This window comes from Cottoperca gobio, chromosome 23 (assembly GCF_900634415.1).
Source record: "Cottoperca gobio chromosome 23, fCotGob3.1, whole genome shotgun sequence".
Lineage (NCBI taxonomy): Eukaryota > Metazoa > Chordata > Actinopteri > Perciformes > Bovichtidae > Cottoperca > Cottoperca gobio.
The window spans coordinates 10823458-10843792 of NC_041377.1; the positions used below are offsets into that span (position 1 = coordinate 10823458).

General features: G+C 42.9%; 1 protein-coding gene across 1 annotated transcript in view; it reads left to right on the forward strand.

The window, feature by feature from the left end:
• Window positions 1-20335, forward strand: part of slc2a13a (solute carrier family 2 member 13a) — a 47761-nt gene extending 27426 nt beyond the window's left edge. The window contains exons 4-10 of the mRNA XM_029462552.1: window positions 2302-2410; window positions 13978-14141; window positions 14225-14345; window positions 16485-16610; window positions 16744-16862; window positions 17039-17191; window positions 18033-20335. Of these exons, the coding sequence (XP_029318412.1) occupies window positions 2302-2410; window positions 13978-14141; window positions 14225-14345; window positions 16485-16610; window positions 16744-16862; window positions 17039-17191; window positions 18033-18259 (1019 nt within the window). The 3' untranslated portion in view covers window positions 18260-20335. The remainder of the gene's footprint in view (window positions 1-2301; window positions 2411-13977; window positions 14142-14224; window positions 14346-16484; window positions 16611-16743; window positions 16863-17038; window positions 17192-18032) is intronic.

A 20335-nucleotide genomic window follows, 5' to 3' on the forward strand; every position in this document is an offset into this window, starting at 1 on the left:
AGAAGTGATCACAGGGCTTGTGTGGGTAGATTGACATAAGAAAAGAGGGTTGTGGCTCTGCGAGCTTCATGTGTGTGTGTGTGTGTGTGTGTGTGTGTGTGTGTGTGTGTGTGTGTGTGTGTGTGTGTGTGCTGATCCAGGTTCTTGGTGTTACTATCACATTCAGTACTCATCTCCGTGATGCACCTGAATGCATTGTGCTTGATGTTTAAGGTAACTCTGCAGTATAGACTGAACTAAATAGATATAGTTGGGAAGCTTCACTGTGAATACTGACGTACAATAACTGGCGTGCTGTGATTTAATCACTGAGCTTGTGGCTGGCTGGTTGCTCGCTCACTTGTTTTTCATTGCCATCCTTCTTCTTCAATATCTCCTCTGATTAAATTACAGCTGGGTGGTGTTCAGCTGAGGAAATGAAGCTGTGTGATTTGTGAGCGCGTGTGTGTGTCCGTGTATGTAAAACTGTCTCTGAGCTTAGAGAGTATGAATGTCTCTTTGCGTTTTAAATTGTATTTTTGTAGAGAAATATAAACGTGTTCTGTATTGTTAACCCCAAAGAGAGGAAGGGGGAAATAATGTGTGTTTGTATGAGTGATTGCATCTGAATTTGTGTGTTTCCATGTGTGTGTGTTTGGCTGAGTATATTGAGCTCTTCTTCAGGCAGCCATCAGGTCTCCACTCTCTCGGTAGTTGAATTCAGCGCATGAATCCTGATTTCCCTGTCGGCTAATCAGATAACGGTCCTCTGCTCCGGTCTCCAGAGATCAGCCAATCACACTCCACCACGTTAGCACCATGGAAATGGCTCAGCCCATAAACACATCACTTTCTCTCCACTGTCTGAGGTTAGAGCTCTGCTTCACTTTAAACACTGGCTTTGACAGTTGGAACTGGAAACCCCAAAGTACTTTATAATGTTCAACAACACGCTTCTATATGTTAAGTTAAGTTTTACAATTAAAAGTCATCAAAGATGATGATGTCGAGCAGTGGAGTGTGTTTGTGTGTGTGTCCCGTACAGAGTCTGGTCTGCTCATCAAACTGCTGAAGGAGATGTTCACTAGTCCAGAGTCCTCCCACACACAGCTGCTCCCAAATATTCCGTCTGTGTGTGTGTGTGTGTGTGTGTGTGTGTGTGTGTGTGTGTGTGTGTGTGTGTGTGTGTGTGCGTGCCATTTCATATGTGCAGGCTCATCCTCCTTTATATGTGCTTGTGTTTGCACTTGTGTATCCTGGCGTGTCTTTCCAGTGTGTGTGTGTGTGTGTGTTCAGGTGTGTTTGTCTGATCTCTTGGCTCCGTGTGCCCCCCCCCCCCCCCCCCCCCTTTTTATCCGACAGCTCCATGCCTGTCCAGCCGCTCTTTCATCCTATTAAGACTTCTCCTCCCGGAGGAGCCGTGTTGGAGATCACAGTCGCTGTTGCTGAGCCAAGTGGGACTCTGAGAGGCCAAAGCCTGGCGTCAAATATTAGTTTCATCCTAAACTGAGATATTCACCGTGTGGGGAAAAAAACAAAGCCAGCTACTGTGCGAAGCAGATCCTCCAGAGAGAATGTATTTTAATGAAGTAACAGAGCAGCTCCTTGTGTCAACCTCATGCCTAAATCATTAACATATTATCAATATGGGGATTCATCAGCTGATAAGGGACACAATGAGGGATATCTCTGTGTGTACTTTTGGTCTTGATGGTCCCATTAGATGAAATAGTTCCTGTGTTTCCTCTTGTGTTAAAGGAGCAGTTCATTTAGGGAAATATGCTTATTCACTTTCTTGTCCAGAGTTATATGAGAAGGGTGATAGCATAGACTGTGTGTGGTCCTAGTCAACATGACGTCACCCATTGGTTTGTGGAATACGGTTTTCAAGCCTCGAGGTTTGACATTTCAGTCGTCGCCATCTTGTTTTTTTGAAGTGACACGAGAGGGTGGAATAAAGTACAACCGAACGCTGAACACGACATTTTAGGCGAAAGAAATGTTCCAATTAACTTTCATGAACTGAAAACAAATGTGAAAGAGTTAAAGATGAACAACATGGACAACACCGAGGCAGCGACCTGTCAATCACAAGTTAACCCCGACCTAAAGCAGACAACACTGTGTTAGTGACCTGTCAATCACAGGTAGCCCCGCCCTAAAGCAGACGCTGCTTTATCGCCTATTTTACTCTAAATGTTTTCATAAGTTACTAAATCTTTTTGCAACCAGAGGAGTCGATTAATGCCTCTTTCATTTCTGCAGTGAAGTCATGCTGAGTTTGAAATAAATTTCTGCGGTGCCTTTTGCTTGTGTCTCCAGATGGCCCTGTGATCTGGCGAATGCTGACCTACGCCCCCACTCGACGAGCCCTCCTGGTGGGCTGTGGTCTTCAGATGTTCCAGCAGCTTTCAGGAATCAACACAGTCATGTGAGTGAAAACATCCATCGATAACGTCACCTCAGATGTCCAGGACAGATCTGAATTATTCCCCAGGTGTCAAATAATGTGTCATTATAAACTGCTTTGTGTTTTAACATCTGAAAAGCCTTTAAACTCATAGATCTGTGAGCCTTCCTGGATTGTATTTCATTGTTTCATGTGTTCCTTGAGCAACAATGCTACAAAGATGTTAATCATAGATCAGATCTGGAGTCTGTAGATCACAATATATATATATATTTATCTCTTTGGCCCTCGGGGTTAACCAAAACAAAGATGATACATGACACTGAATCTGTGTGTCACCAGCCATCCCTTTCAGCACAAGAGATCTCGACAGATGTATTTGGTTTAGCCGCACAGTATTAAATCATAAAACATTTCTTTCATCTTTCATAACACACCCGGGACCATTAGCCTCGTTGCATCACTGCGCACTTGCCTGCGAAAGGGCGGACCACCTTTCCTCTTTTATTCTTTTTTATCTTTCCATCTGAGATTGTGTCATCCGTCTCTGTCTCACCGCCGCTTTGAGATGAACTATATTTCAGGCTCTGTAAACAATCTGTGGATATGTGCTGTTGCTTAGCGACCGTCGGAGGTGAGAGAAGGAGGATTAGCTCGTGCGGCTGTGTTTGCGTCTGCATGCAAAGTGTGATTTGGTGCGTGAAACGTGGCACTACGGATGTGTGTGTGTGTGGGACTAAAGGTATGTGTGTGCTTGTATCTGGATACTTGTCACACATGTCTTAAACTTGTCTAACTGACTGTATGTTCATGTTCATCTCCTGATGTGCAGAAGGCTCTGTCCTGACTTCTGACTGGACAGAGTTCCAGTGTCAGCAGTGAGCCGTTTACAATACGGATTTGATCAAGATGGTGTCTGGATTGTGTTGTGTTTACAGCTGGCATTAGAGAGTGTCTCCGAAATCTGACTGGCCTTTCATTTCAAAAACACCCACTTCAAAAAGACCTCATCCTGCTGACAATCAATTTTTTGACGATAATGTCTCAGTTTGCTCTTTGTACCATTTCCTCGTTGGAAAAGCTTTTATTTAGCTCAAGCGTGCTGGAGATGCATCAATATTACAGTTCAGTGTTAAAGACAGAAGGTATTCAGTTAGCCAGTCAGATTGAAGGTGAGATACTGGTGATTACATGAGGTCACCAAATCCCATGTTACATATTTATTATACTAACAAATACAACTCAGCTGTTCTGAGGCCTCACAAATCCAGGGGAATCTTTCCCATTCATCCGATTTGATCTCCATTCAGGGAGCATTTACTCAACGTCTTTCCGCTCTCAAATCATCCAGGATATGTTAATCACCTCCACCAAGGCGCTGGTTGTTTTGGTTGTTTGTCTGTTTGTCAGCAGGACTATGGATAAACTTCTGGCCCGATTCTCATAAAACTCGGTGGCAGGGTGTAGCACGGGCAGAGGAAGAACCCGTGTCGTTTGAGGGGAAGATCTGAATCACACATTTCACTTATGGAAACAACCTTGGCAGAGTTCTGCGTTCTCCGAGTTTTAAATGAGTGTGATTGAGTTATAGTCTGTTTTTGCTTTTGTGTGGAGTAAAACTAATTCTCAAACTGTATGAAAGATATTGCACTTATAGTGTGGAGTGCCAGGATCAGAATGCAGACAGCAACACAAATGATCAACACAGGCTTGAAGCAGCAGGTTAACAACCAGCAGGATGACCTTTGACCCAGGACAGTAATAGACAACGAGCTGCAGCTGTGGAGGAAGGCAGCGGGGCGGGGCTGGTGAAGGCAGGACCCTCAGGTGTGCAGGACAGGTGACTTTATCCTACGTACTCATTCTAAGCAGGGTTAGAGTATCATTTACTCACACAGACCATGGAGTGGACTCCAAACCCTTAAATGATGTAATGATTGTCTGATTTCGCCCGTGGTGATTCTTTCCACCCAGTTCTGTGCTGCATGTTTTTCTCATCATGGTCAGCGTTTAGTTTTGTTCCTGCATTGTGTGCTCCTTCTTACCTCGGTATACTTTGCCAGGCTGTCTGTTTACCGCCTGCCTTTTTGTTCCTGTGTGAAGCTGCCAGATTAGCCCTATTAGCCGGTTACATATAAAGGAGGTCTGGGGAGCCAGTAAATCAGCCGGGTTTAGAGACGAGCCGCGCTCTCCCTGTCCCACAGCTGCTTTTCCTGATTAAACCAGCCGCGCATAACAGAGAAAGAAGGAAAAGGGCAGTGAGAGTAAGCTGGTAAAAAAAGAAAAGAAATTTGCAAATCAAACTAGCAAGCACATATTGTCTGTCACTCTGCTCTAACAGTCTGTTCTCTCAACTTGACAGGAGCGGATTGATAGAGTTCACAGATTTCGCAGAGACAGACGTAGCCCGAGGCATTATCTTTTCATGCTGTCAGTCCGGTTCATTCTCGGGAGCGTGATATCTCAGGAACGCCTGCAGGGATTTAATTTGGCACAAACGTCCACTTGGACTCAAAGATGAACTGGAGATTAAAAGTCACTGGGACTTCACAAATTATGGTTTTGGCCTTAACTCCAGAATTCATATGCTAATTATGACCATTTCACGCGAATGTCTAATGTGAGGAAATTATGAAGCGATGACATTTTGGACAGACACGGATGTAGACTGCAACCTCAAGACGGTAATTGTAGTTTTCTCTAATATGCTCACACAAAGGGAACATTTGAGTTCATATTAACACATCGTCCCACTTGAACCAAGTAAAAGTTCCAACGAGAGGTGAGCCCACTCTGGCCGTCCGCAGGGGAATAAAGCCAACTCAACCAAGAGCATCTTAACTCACTTCCTGCCTCAAATGTTTGTGCATCTAAATCCCAGTCGGTCAAACACACTTGAAGATAATTGAGAGAAATGCTGATGCGTCACTGTGATCTCAAAGCAATTTGTTCAATCCAACATTATTCAATCAAAACAACAGTAAACAGACGGCGTAATAATATTAATATATTATTAGTTCAGTTCGTTTTTCTTATCCTTGATCCCTGTTAGGAGTTCACATGTTTTTAATTGGGTGGCTCAGGTGCACAGAAAGAGAGCAGAAGTGTGACGGAGCCGGCCCACTGTGAAACCAGAGGTCGCTCATCAGAGAGTCCCTGCTGAGACCCTTTCTTTCTCTCCGTTCCTCAACATGACGAACACGCAGCTCATAAAATGATCAAGTTACTCTTTTCCAACTTAATTAACAGCAAACTCACTCAGAGATGTCAGTCGGATGATCCGTGCTTGTTCAGCTGCGTACTTGCTCGCAAATTACACTTGGTGCAGGTCCACATCACATGCTTGCATGCAAATGAGTTTCCTCAGCGGAGCTGTCTAATTACATGCATTTATGCAGAGAAGTTCAGATGCACTTCATCCAAACTCTACAAATAATTAGCACTGTGGGTAAATTGGCTATTTATGTTAGTCCCAGATATACTTTATGTAACTTGGGCATAGACTTGCAGTATATTATTTCATGTACTCAGAACATGTAGCTACTTAGTAAATACATACAAACATGTTACACGACATCAGATGAGTACGAATAGAGCAGTTAATTAGGGTAAACCAATGTAAATAAGATGTTGCAGGTTGCATGACCAGATCGTGATTATGGTCTCTTGACCCAGTTGGTAGAACATTAAAGATTTGAGCTGGTTGAACAGCAGCAGCTTGAGACGTATATGCAGGTTCATGTTCAACCGTAAGGGTTAGGAAACATCGGTGGTTACTGTCAGTGCCGTACTTCTTTTTTATATCTGGTACTTATTCAGTGAGTCTTTCAAACTCTCAAACCAGAGTGGATCTTTGTTGAAACAGTTGAAAGACTAACAAAGACGTTTTTTAATCAGTTTCACTTTCTTTGAATGAAGCGTGTTTTACGATGGAGGCTGGTGCTTTAGAGGAAAGCAAAAATAATTGTATGTTTTGTACGTTAAAGCAAAAATACACAGGGATAACACGCAAAATATGAAAGATGTCGTGTTATTTATACGCTATCTGGTGAGACCAGGCTGCACCTTTTTACAGCAGGTTGATTTGAACTCATATGTCAGGCACAGTATCTCTGCACTCTCTGGTTGTTATATGAATAACCTGCCTGGCCTTATGCATACACACACTCGCACTCGCACTCGCACTCGCACTCACACACACACACGCACACGCACGCACACACACACTCTGGTCAGCGAAGCCTGTGTGATGAGAGATGTATTATTGACAAATACATCTCTCAGGAACCAAAGAAGTGTCAGGTGGTGTGTCTGGTCTTTCTACTCGCATGAATTGGTGTCCCTGAATGCCTCCCCGCCAACAGATGAAGGGCTGGATGTGTGTATAGATTACATATACATCATCAGTTATAAATGTGGTACTGCAGTCGGTCAAATGAGATCTCCCCCCCTCCCCATTAGTCATTAAAATAGGCACATAATGTGGCACGTAAAGGTCACCATGGTGGGGACTGCTGTGTGTTTGTTGGGATCTTGTCAGGGCAGGTCAGCAGACTGTGTTGACAAAGCGCAGAGGGAAAGAAGAGGGAGAGAGATGCGTTGAGCACGAGAGTGGAGGAAAAGAGTCAGATGTGGTAGAACAGAGGAGAGAAGATGAGGGCGGATGGAGAGATGCAGTGATGGTGATGAGGCGGAGGACGGTGTGGAGGGGGATCAAGGCAGATGACAGGCAGAGGGAGGGTGAGATACATTGAGGAAGACAGATAAAAGGACAAGAAATGTGGAGTACAAAAGAAAAACCCTGTGTTCTTTCATTTGTTGTGTTGCTCTTCCTTTGGTATAAACTGCGAGGCTTTTTACTCGCTGCAGTCAACTTGTTAAGTCAAGTTACTGTTCGTGGCTTGAAATCACAATTGTAAAGATGAAAGCTGCTTTTGTACATTTCCCTTCTTTAAAGTCGGCATGAGCAAAGTATTCGGCTAACGTTGTCTGCTGCCCTGGAACAACAAGTGATGCCTTGAACCTGTCTGCTCTGGGACCAGTGTTCGTTTGTTACCAACATATGTCTAAATATCAACTAAGACAAATATGACGAGACAACACCAACTTAATTAAACACTAACTGACTTTATTGTTGACAAAAAAAAAAGTTTTAATTGAAATGAATGATAAGACCAAAGAAAAAGAAAACATTCCACAGATGCCTTGAGAAAGCAAACATTGTGGTATTATACAGTACGTATCTATTATATTGTAAATACAGATGATATGATATGAGTGTGTGTTGTTGTCAGCGGCCTCACAGATGGTCCCACAGACAAATGTCACGTTGGAAATATCACAAAACGGCAGTTATTACATGTTCACTCCGCTGGCAAGCCTGCAAGAAGCTGGCAAAGAGCACTTTGTGTGTGTGTGTGTGTAGATTTTAGCATTTCTCTCAACATGAGCACACACACAGAGTTGTTGCTTTTTGCCGTCTTGTGTGTGTTTGTATGTTTTCAAGTGTACATAAGCTGTTAATCATGCCAACCTCCTCCACTGTCCCCAATGGAGTCGCAGCGAGATCCTCTTTGATGAGAAATATTCTAATTTTCCCTCTAATCAAATGCACACAGAAAGACGTTACCCCTCACTTCAGCACAAACATCTCATTTGCTTAATGGCAAGAATGTCATTTGTGAAGCATGTTTGTTCTGGAGTGGCATTTACAATGTGTATAATGCAGACGAAGGCTTGTGTAATACAGGAAGCCACGTTTAACATGGTGGAACGTCTGAGAGTTATATTTATTTAGAGTTATTTCATCAGGTCTTCTCACACTGGGCGGGGGGGGGTGTGTGATCGGTGGACTTCTCTCTCTGTCTCTCGTTAGTTTTGTTTGAAACTTTTAGGGCAGGGCAGCTCACACCTTCATCATCTGTGTTCCAGGTACGTAGAGGTCAGTATCCTCACACGATGGGAAACACACAGGTGTAAATAATAAAATGAATGATGTCGCTCTCACTGGGACGAGAGCAGAGCCATCGTTAGTTTCAGTAGTGACACCTGTGCTGTTCCTTGTATGAAGGTCAAAATGTCTGCTACCTTCAGCCTGAGCACGGGAACAATCAGTGAGATACTGGAAACACCTGAGTGTGTGTGCAGAGCCTTTAAAAAGTGATGTAAAAATACAGTTTAAGTTGCATATTTACAAGAAATGGAATCTCTCTAAATCTGTAACTTGACCATATGGTTTTGAAATACTTAAATAAACAAAAGTATGACACGACTTGTGGTTGTGTGTAATGATATGCACGAAGGACAAAAACAGAACTTCATTTGCACATCCTCGTGAATATTTTCTTCCAGAAGCTTTGGTGAAGCCTGCTCACAGCGCTCGGTGACTAAGCCTACGTACATCGACGCCCACTCTACCAGGTGAGCTCCTGAGGCGCCGCGGCTACCTGCACTCCTCTCTGGTCTCTGGATCACTCCCACGTCATGTTTTTTCTTCTCCGGATCATACAAAATAGAATTCAATGAAGAGTAATATTAGTTAGCTAAACTCGTTAGCTTGGTCACTAACGTTCGAATAGTTTACTCAAAAGACTTGAGTGCCATATATACTGTGTGTGTATATAATATATATATATATACACACACAGAGGAGGGGTAAATAAAAATGGATGGTGCAACACAGACATTTCCGGACTGTCCAGCTCTCCTCAAAGGTCAGCACTGTCAACACACTGCTCTTGTGTCTTACCTGGAATCCCCCATTGGAAGAGTTCCTTCTCCCAAACCTACACCGACGCTGCAGCAGACTGACCTGCTGCACCTACTTCACTGGAGTTCAACATGTTTTAGGAAGAATATTGCGTCGGCAGGAGATGGTCACTCGACGGCATTTGAGTTCACACCTAACGCTAAGTTCATTTTCGCATAATCCAACCAAGTGCATTAGTAAATGTTCTGCTGCAGGATTGTTGCCTTGTTTTTGTTGGTGATGTGTTTGTTCATTCTGCCAATGCTTGAGGTGAGCCAGGCAGAGCTACATGTGTTTTCATTCTGTGACGATCATTATTATAATAAACACCTGCAGATGTTCTGAATCAGACATCCAGATATCCAATCTGCAGTGTATCTCTTTGGGCTAAGCGTTTTTTGTTCCAGAGTATAAATGTGACGTGTTCGTATGCATTCATTTGAAAAATGGGACAGTTCCCATGGGAGTCTCTATCTCTCTGTCTCTCCAGCCACATATTTTCCTGTCTGTACATTTGTTCCTGTTTTCACACCCACATCCCTCCTTCTCTATTTTCTCCAACCATTCAGTCTTCCTATCGCCTTTTCATCCTTTTCTCACTTACTTCCTGCTCTCTCTCTCTGCCTCCTTCTGTTTCTCCGCTCTCACACCTCGTCTTAGTGTCTTACTCAGTGAGTCGGTCACACACACACACACACACACTCACACACACACACACACACACACACACACACACACACACACACACACACACACAAGCACTCCCTCGTTCATTTGCACCCACTCACTCACTACGTGCCCACTCACACACACACTTACACTTATTTACTCTCGATCTCCCTCTCTCTCATTGTTGCCTTACAGTGGATCCTTCCTTCTTAATCCATACTATTAAGTTACATAATTAAATCAGCACTCGGTCAATAAGTAGCACTCTGTTAGAGCATTCTGTCTTAAGGAGGAGGAAACGTTGCCTTTAGTTCTGCCTCACACCCTCACACACACACACACACACACACACACGTGTATGGGTTTGTCCTCACACATCATTTACTGCTGCAGCAGCAGCCTGACCTTCTCCGTCAGTCGCTCTGGAATGAAAAGAGTTTTTGAACAACCTTTACGAGAGATTCTGCATGTTTTGACGTCTTGTTTACCTGGTTTGATTACGTGACAACAGACGTCTTCATACAGTCTCCTCATCGCTCTCTTGAGAGACAAATAAGTCTTCATGTCCGTCATGCTAAGTTTATTTGTACTTTGTTGCATTTTGCTTTTTCGCCTCAGCCAAGTGAGAAACCTTTTTTGAAATATTGACGTTTTTCTGAATGTCTGGAGATCTGGTGGTCCCCGTTTCTGATTCTGATTCCATGCAGCGGTTTTTAAGTTGTGCATAAAAACAGGTGGATGGGAATGCACCTGAAAATGAAGTTCTACGTAGTGTCTCATGGGCAGAACAGTGACTACATGCTGATCTGTGTTCCATCATATCATTGTGTGTAAGAATCTTGCACACAAAGTTTCCTCTTTGTTTCCATTTAGAACAAATCTAACCACAACCAATAGTAGCCACCGCACAACCTGCAAGTATTCACTGAGCCAGCTCCCAAACTAACAGTATCTCTGCATTAACACACAGTTATAATGTAACTCTCTGTGATGGCAGCGATAGATAACAGCAGCACAAGCAGAAAGTCTCTGCTGGAAAGGCAAAGAGACCTTCGGGTACTTCAGAAAGTGCTTTGCAGAAATGTGACAAATGTGATTTGGAGCTTAAAAGATGCAACACCACGAGTGTGGCCCTTTAACACCACACGTGCTCCCCCAAGAGTCAGCAGCCTCCATGACGATCAAGTAATGTGTCAGTAAATGTCAACCATGAGTCACTGCGTCCTCTCACCACCACCATGTGAACTGGACTCACAGCAGGGGAGCGATCAATGCAAGAGGGAGATGGAGTCCAGCGAAAACACGTCTATTATCTGTTTGAATGAGCTTATGTGGTACTTACGGACTCGTCTGCTGTATCTCCGCTGCAAATCACCGTTGTTTGAAGTTTTCAGTGAAAGTGCACAGTAGAAGCTGACAGACAGAGCATCTTTAGCAACCACCTCCAAGAAAAACACGGCAATATTTGGCTGCAGTGGAGCTTCAAGGATGTGATTTATTCCACGTTTAGCTCGTGATAGGTGTGAATGATTACCTGACAAGTTGGTGACATGTGATAAATACATAAACGCACCCGTGAAATGTGTATTTTCTCTTCCACCTGTCACTCTCACAACCCATTTGCTCGCTACAGCTATCTCAGTCCCTCCTCCCTTCACGTGTCACTCTCCTCTAATGTGCTGAATGAGAGGTTTGGACTGAAGCGTGACAGGAGTGTGGATCCATGTTTCCATTTTCAGACCGGGGTCAGGACCAGACCTTCGCATCGACGCTCCGCAGGGTCTCTTACGTAAAAAACAGTGGGTGTGTTTGTGTGTGTGTGTGTGTGTTTATAGGACAACGAAAGATTACATTTCTGTTGCTCAGTGTGTGTGCAAGTAATAGCGTGAATCTCCCCTCAACTGCTCTGATGTATCTGCGCAGGGAAGATGATCCCTCTGTGACTCTAATCAAACTAAAATGACTTCAATACAATGTGATAATCACGGATCGTTGGCCGGCCGCTGAGATCTGACCTTTGAACATGTTGGCTGTGTTAATGACTGAAAGGTTATTCTTCTCACTGTAAATGGCTCGCGGTAATATGTGTTCTTACATAAAGCGTAAGATGTGCAGTTGTAACTCAGGGAGATATATGATATAAATGCTGGTGTGATCATATAGTCAACAGTTTCAACACAGCGTCAACTAAACTCATTAATTAACAGTATTTTTCCAATTCCAGGTAATTGCCTTACCTCCTTTTTTAAAGTCAGTTTCCATTGTAAGCAGAATGACTAGATTTCCACTCACACTTGTTGTGGACTGAAGGTTTGTTTTGGACATTATAGGAGGCATCTGAAACACCTCAGAGGTCCGTTTCATTCAGGTCCTGCTTGACTTGCCTGGGAGTGTTTCATGTCACTCTGTGATGTGTGTTAATAGTTGAAGTCGTGGGTCTTTCACAATGAGAGCTGTCGCTTTCAATCAGCGGTGACTGCTGAGCCTGCAGCGTTCAGACCTGCAGCTCTGCAAACAAAACTAAAGCATCCTGAATGTTATCGTGGAGAACGAAAACAAAATTATGCAAGAAGTTTGACTTGTTGCCAGTTTATGTCACCACAATTAAAATGCTTTTCCAACACTTCATTGTCACTCACGATGAAACGAGTCAGTAAAGTATTCATATTTTTAGCAAGGAAATACAAACAAAACTGACCCCAGAAATGAACAATATGCCATGATGAAGAATTTTAAAGACATGCCAAAATGCATTCTCATCTAGGGAATCATTAGTGCACTAAAGACACTGTGTGTGTGTGTGTGTGTGTGTGTGTGTGTGTGTGTGTGTGTGTGTGTGTGTGTGTGTGTGTGTGTGCGCGTGTGCGTGTGCGTGTGCGTGTGATAATCAGTATGCACGGCTGGAGAAGTGCAAATGGAACACAGTAGGCTGCTGAGAACATAAATAGTGCTTTTACTCCCGCTGCTGCTCCAAAATCACCTCAGTGCATGTGTGTGTGTGTGTTTGGCACATGCACCTGCTGCTATAGAGAAGTGTGCACATAGATAACGAAGCCGTCTGTAACTTTTATCACCTGCCTAACCTCGTTCTAGTGTAGGTCAAGCTGCCCCCGACAGATTCCTCACCATGTCGTCCTGTCTGACTCGACACTGTGGCAGAGAAGTTAAGAGTAGTTATTATTATTATTATTATTATTATTATTATTATTATTATTATTATTATTATTATTATTATTATTATTATTATTATTATTATTATTATGCAAATCCAGCAATTGAATGTTGTTGTTTTGGGGAAGAGAGAGAACAAGAGAGAATTCTTTTGAAGAGATGATAAGCAAAATGCTAATTCTCAGTTGTGTGTCGAGACGCAGAGAGGAAGACCATGTGGGAGACTTTTTCTTTAACGAGCATTACGTTCTTTGTATTTGCATTCTCTGCGGGTTTACTGTGTGTGTTTATATACCGCTTGTGTGCATGTATACATACGTCTGTGGGGGAGAATCAAGCACATCATTTCCATAATGACACCTTGACTAGAGTCCTTGCAGGTGCACGTGTTTGTGCAGCCATCATGTGTACTTGTCCGTGTTTTTGTCCCTGTACTTTAGTCGCTCGACATCATCATTGAAGTGGGAAACGGACCCCATGCAGGTGTCTGTGTCGTTGACCGCAGCCTGTTTAGAGAAGTGTTGATGATGATTGCATGTAATCTGCCTACGTGGAGCAACATGGTGCCAAAGTTGCAAGTCTAATTATGCTGTAAGGGAACAACGGGGAGAGAAAGGAAAGAGAAGGAGAGAAAGAGCCTTTGGAAGTGGCTGGTGAGAGATTATTTATAGCTAATTGCTAACTGTCTGCAGATGAGTGGCTGGTACTCAAGTAGAGAGGCTGTGATTGGAGGATGAGTGTTTGGCTCTCAAGAAGAGACTCTCATTGACTAATGATGCCATGTATTTGTTTTTTAGAATTTTGTTTCGAGACCTGTGTATTATGACGGCAAAGATATTTGTGTATTAATCATAATTCCTGAAGAATTATTACTGACTTTGTTTTGACACCCCAAGTGCAGACATTGATTAGAATCGCTCCTTTCCTCTAACCCGTCTGCTCATCTTACTGCTCGTATATTTGGACATATTCATTCTTCTTCTGTGTTTGTGTCCCGCAGGTACTACAGCGCCACCATTCTGCAGATGTCAGGCGTGCGGGACGACAGGCTGGCCATCTGGCTGGCTGGACTCGCCACCCTCACCAACTTCCTGTTCACCCTGCTGGGGGTGTGGCTGGTGGAGAGAGTAGGGCGCAGGAAGCTCACCTTGGGCAGTATCGTAGGTAAGTCACTCAAAGTGTCCACATCAGGTCGTGATGTCTGACGCTCTTCTTTGCGTATTATGAGTTTCATTTCTTTCTGCCAGGGACGTGTTTGAGTTTGAGCCTGCTGGCCGTCGGTTTCCTGATGTCTGCCCAGCACAGTCCTCCCGTCACCTTCCACCCGTTAGACCCGTCCATGTCCAACTCCACCTGCTCCAAATACCAGTGAGTACAGATTCACACTTCACTAAGCTACAATCCTGGCTCCTGTGCTATAAAACAACAAAACACTTTTCATCTGTATTACACACAAATTGAAATTGATTACTTTGAGGCCTGAAGCGACTCCCACTGCTTCTTGCCATCCCAGAGATGTAAAGGAAACAATAACTTTACAATATTTAGATATGAAACGCTTCATCATTCAGGTGTCACGTGAGGATTGAGCTGCACACATTTGAGACGTTTATTTAATAATGACACACTTTTAAGCACACCTAAGGATGTGTGGGTGTGATCCACAGATGACTCTCTGCACCAGATTGATATTAAGTGTCATTGTCACATTATGCACAGGTCTCGATAAGCAGAGAGCTATGGCAAGACCGTTATTCACTTCACAGCTCTTCTGTCCTTTGTAAAAGCACTCAATACTTTGCAGTGTCGCAACATCAATCCGGAGAGCAGGAAAGCAGCGAGAGCTTCACAGAATAAAACACTTCTGACAGGATAGAGCAGTGAAGTTATTGCAAGTTTTTACTCCTTTAATAACAGATCTTAAGGTGGAAATGTGTGCCTGGCTGACTGGTCAGATCATAACACAAGGTTTGTATAAAAGGCATTTTATTTAACACATTTATTCTGCGTCCTCTGACTGATTTTAACAGGATAAAACAACTGGCTGTCATGGAAATGACACTTAAAGACGCTGAGTAAATATTGTTCCATTCGATATATTCTATTTATCATCTCCCAATCCTTAGAGCAGCTACAATATACTTCATTGTCGTTATTAGCAACCAAAAGGCAAACACACACAGAGACGGAGAGTGTTTTCGCTCAAGCCAGAGATCAGATGCCTCTATGTCCCAATTTACTCTCACTAACACGGACACGAGATGAAACTCGTGTAACGACGGCCTTTCATCACAACAACAAACAACGCTTAATGGACTCGCTGTCCAGCACCCACACGCTATAACACACACCGACACAGAGGTAATTTGAAGAGATGAGTGCTTTTACCACACTGTAGTGGCTTCATTGAGTTCACTTTACTCCACATGAGCCCACACATGCCCTCGCTGACCACGGCAGGAGCAGCAGAGCCCCCTCAGGCCTCACGCCTCATTTCAAGATGCATCTTCAGGTGTCTCCAGTCGGGTCTGACTGCAGATGACTTTTAACTTTATTCATCACCAGAAGTTTCAGCAGCTGAAATGTCGAGATGAATCAGAGTTTATTAGTTTGTTTAATGCTTCCAACTGACAATAACCTTGTAAAAAGGGCTGTTAAATATGCAGTGGATGTTGTGCAAACAGACAGAGGCTTAACCCAGGCATCACCAGTTGATAATCCATGCAGCTGTAGAAGCCCTGAAAGGGAACAATAACCATTGTTCTTGTATTGTATTGTAGAGCTAGTCCGTCTTGTATTAGTAAAGTATGAAGCCTTCTCAAATCTGTAAAGAGCCGGACAGAGCTGCTCGTGTTGCAGGAACAAACAACGCGGTAAAGAACACAGTGCGATACATGTTAGTGCAGATAAACAGTGTTTAATCCGTTCCTTTGCCACTGAGAGAACTACAGAGCTTTATGATATTTTATTTTAATAATATGCGACACATTTGAATCTTAGCTGAAGCTGAGCTGTTGCATGTCTCACCTCACCTTCCCTCTCTCTTTACTTCTGCTTCCCTCCAGTAATAATACATGGTTTTATTTCCATCTAGTTGACCTCAGACTGAAATTAGAGCAAGGTGCCCTGCACACAGGGAGGCTGCAGCCTGCGCAAACACACCTTCCATCAGGATCACAACAGCAACAAGCCTGATGGAGCTGCAGGGAAACATAGTGTGCCCTTCTGTCTGCCTCGTACATGTGGACTGCTTTCTACATAACAGATGATGGGGATTCCCACACTTATATGCATCCCTTCCTGCAGTCTCACTCGAAGGGCTTGGAAATGTAACGCTGTTTTCTGTTATCTTGTGAAGTCGTACAGGCAGATAAGTGTATTTTAGTACTTTTATTTTTAAAATATGTTTGTGAAAAGTAAAGATTTGTGACTTCAGGAGCCGCCGGGCAGCACGATCGATTGTTTTCAGGGAAGTTGCAGCTCATGCGTCTGCTGTTTGGCTTGCAGGCTGTGTGAGCCATGCATGCTGGACCCTAGATGTGGTTTCTGTTACCGTGAGAACGTCTCAGCGCTGCTCACCTCCTCCTGTGTGCCTGTCAATAAGGCCTCCACCGAGCAAGCGGCATGGGGCAGGTAAGTCACAGGATGCTGCGTATGGAGTGCATGTGTGTATGGATGGAGCAGACGGGGGGGGGGGGGGGAAACGCTTTAATAACATAGGGTTAAAATATATATTTAGAGTTTTGTGTGTACCTCCTTCTTCCAGATGCTCCAACTCCAGCCTGATGAGAGATCAGACGTACTGGGCCTACAACTACTGCCCCACCTCCTACTCCTGGCTGGTTTTACTGGGTCTGGTGTTCTACTTGGCTGCTTTCGCTCCGGGTAAAAGATTAACCTGTGATGTTTCTTTATGTTTTATTTAATCCGCTCTGTTAGTTATGATTTTGTGTCCAATCAAGTCTCTCTCAAGAAGTAGTCTCGTTTTTACTGGACATACTTTGATGGTAGATCCTTCACCTCTCCACTGAGCCTCCTGTTTAAACTGGTCTCTCTTTCAGGGATGGGTCCAATGCCATGGACCATCAACTCAGAGATCTACCCTCTGTGGGCGAGGAGCACAGGGAACGCCTGTGCAGCCGGGGTCAACTGGACCTTCAACATCCTGGTGTCTCTCACGTTCCTCCACCTGGCTCAGTACTTCACCTACTATGGTCAGTTTCTGGGCTGCAGAATTTTGAACAAAAAGTTGAATAAAAGCTCTAAAGGTAATTGTCTTTAGAGCTTTTATTCTTTATTTGTGTGGTTGAAAGAGAAGGAGATAAAGTAAGGAAGCTCATTTCATTTCAATCAGACTCAACACTCCTGTCAGGAACATTTACCACCCGCCATCAGTCCTTATGCGAAGCCCTCAGCAGATCTTGTGTAAAGTGCATAACATACATCCTCTCCTTACGTCAAAACCAGCCAGATGGATACCCCGATGTGTTTGCACCCTTCTCTTCTTCCGTACCTCCTCAGTCAATGTGACTCAACAGCAGGTTTTCTCCTCAGACAGGAAGGGACTGACCTTTCATGGAGCTGGTGATCAATCCATCAGGGTGACGGTGGAGGTGGTTAGGGTTAACGATCCATGTGTCGTTCATCCATTCATCCGGTTTATAACAAGTGTTTGCCCAGAAGGAAAAAACAGAGTCATAGTAATGGTGTTTAGCTTAATGCACACTTAAAAATAGAGACCTAAACCTCTGTCACGTTGTCTCTGTATAAAGACTTGTTTCTGGGGTTTGTCTCTTTATAGACAGTAGAATATAACTTCTACTTTAAGGTGACCGGCAGGCAGTAATATCTCTATTTGGGACAACACTTTCAGTTCTCGGCACACACACACATCTCCATAGATGAGAGTGGACTGCCATTAACTGTCACCACCAGTGTTTATTTTCCTGTGTATGAATGAGAACGTATTTATAAAAAGGCTCTCCAAAGCCACGCAAGTGTGTTCCTCGTGTTTGTCCTCAGTGACAGTGTGTTCTTTTGCTTTCACCTTCCTAGGAGCTTTCTTCCTCTACTCCAGCATGGCTTTGCTGGGTTTCTTCTTCATCTATGGCTGCCTGCCGGAGACTAAAGGCCGGCGTCTGGAGGAGATCGAAGCGCTGTTTGAAAACGAGCTCTGTTCCTGCGGCGCCTCGGATTCGGACGAGGGACGGCAGGTCGAATACATCAGAGTCAAAGGTTCTAACTACCATCTATCAGACAACGACGCGTCGGACGTGGACTAGGGAGAGTGTTTATTCAGCTTCGGGGATTACTGAAACATGCAGTAATGTAATATTTATTATTTTTGGTGTGTGTGAGCTGAGGAGCTGGTTGTCCTTCACTGTGAGGTGAGGAGTCACAGCTTCAGCCTGTTCTCTACAGTCAAACCTCTTTAGCTGAATTTTCAACCATGCAGCACAAATATCTAAATTATAAAAGGCTAAAACATGAACACACATTGCATGTACATAACACATGGGACAGTTCCTGCTGCAGCTCAGTGTCAGTAAGATGTTCCTAATATTTTGTACATTTGTCGACTAAATATTATTTATGATTAATGTACGTACAGTATACAAAGTGACACAGCAATCATGTCATTGAGAATCCATTTAAACATTTACAGTGAATGTGGTCTTTAGTCTTTAGTTGATCTGTAGTACCATTATGCCTTTCTATGTGAAACACATCTCAGTTACATGTTTAAGCTTGTAGCATAGCACAATTATGTCAGCTGCTCGTCTGATGAGTCTTAGTTTGTGCTTCTGATATTTTTTTATGAAAAGCAAACACCAGAGATGTACAGTATATGTTGTCAGTCGGTGCCTAAACTAAACCACTCACCAATGTAAACATAAGTTCTGTTGCTATAGTTGATATTCATTTGAAACAAAGTGTTGCTTCAGTTTCAGGCGTGCAGATCTGTTGCTCCCCTGCATATAAAGGTTTTTAACATATTACTATAGACAATAAAGTCACGAGGTTGTATGACGCCATGTTATAAACCTGAGTATCAAACATGACATGTCCGGCAAAGAAAGTGGTCGACTCAAACCATGGTTTAAGTATTTTAAATATGTAATTCTATCCTAAACATGATGATATTAGTGCCTGTGTATTGTGAAGGTCCCTGGAAGTCCAAATCCTTGAAGTGGATGTATCAGATTATGTTATGATAATTATATCTACATAGCTTTTTTATTTTTATTTGACATGTACATATTTGCGTTTCACTTGTGATGGAATGTTTTTTTATTTTTATTATTTCATGTACTTTGATTTGTGTCTTCCTCCATAGCCTAATGTACAAATAGCAGAGCATATCATTTATGTGATTCTCGTGTCAAAGGTCGAGGAGTAGGCTTTAGAGTAACTTGCCACTGTTGTTTTGTAAAAATTGTAAAGTTGTGTGAAGTTACACCTTGTTAGTCAAATACATAGTTTTCTGTGTAGCAACAACTGTATGAAAGTAGACCGCGGAGTGACTTTGTGTAACAAAACAACCAGTAAAAAGGCGTCAACAGGCTGCGCTGTGTCCGAGGACAAACCCATCATGAATTAATAAGATATATATATAGATATAATACCTCTTTTTAATAAACTTTTCAAATAGGAAGCCGTTTATCAAACGCTGTGGCACAATGTTAAGACGTTTCCAGTGACCCGTCAGAGTTGAATGTCAATTATTGTGATATTTTTGGTATTTGGTATTGGTTTTGGTCAAGGTGTCACATTTACATACGGATGCCTGTTAGTACTATATTATTCAAGACTTATTAAAATGGCTTAAAAATACTCACAAGAGGAAAGTTTAAAAGTAGAGAAAAATAACTATTATTCAAAATGTGAAGGTATTGTTTTATCTTTTAGAGTTTCTCTTGGTCCAGGATGAGTTGTCTTAAAACACTAGTTTTGTACTGAAAGTATTATTACAGGTAGAACACACCCACACACACACACACACACACACACACGCAGCTCCATAACACAGATTGTGTAATTAAACTTGTGTTGTGTGATTGTTTCAGCTGCTGACCAGTTGTGTTGACAGCGTCCTGCACCACGTGGGGACATTAAATGTACTTCTGGTGAAATGGTTGCAATTTTTTTCTATGTGAACCAACGATGTGTGTTTCTACAGTTTACGAGGAGCTACAAAAATACCAATAAAAAAAAAAACAGTGCTGTATAGTAAATTTGATTATTGTTCAAGTTGTATATGTTTTGCTAGAGTTTATATTCTATAAGAAATGAATATCTTCATGAAATCTTAACACTGGAATATGTATATGGGGACAGAAATAAACGTATGAATCAGA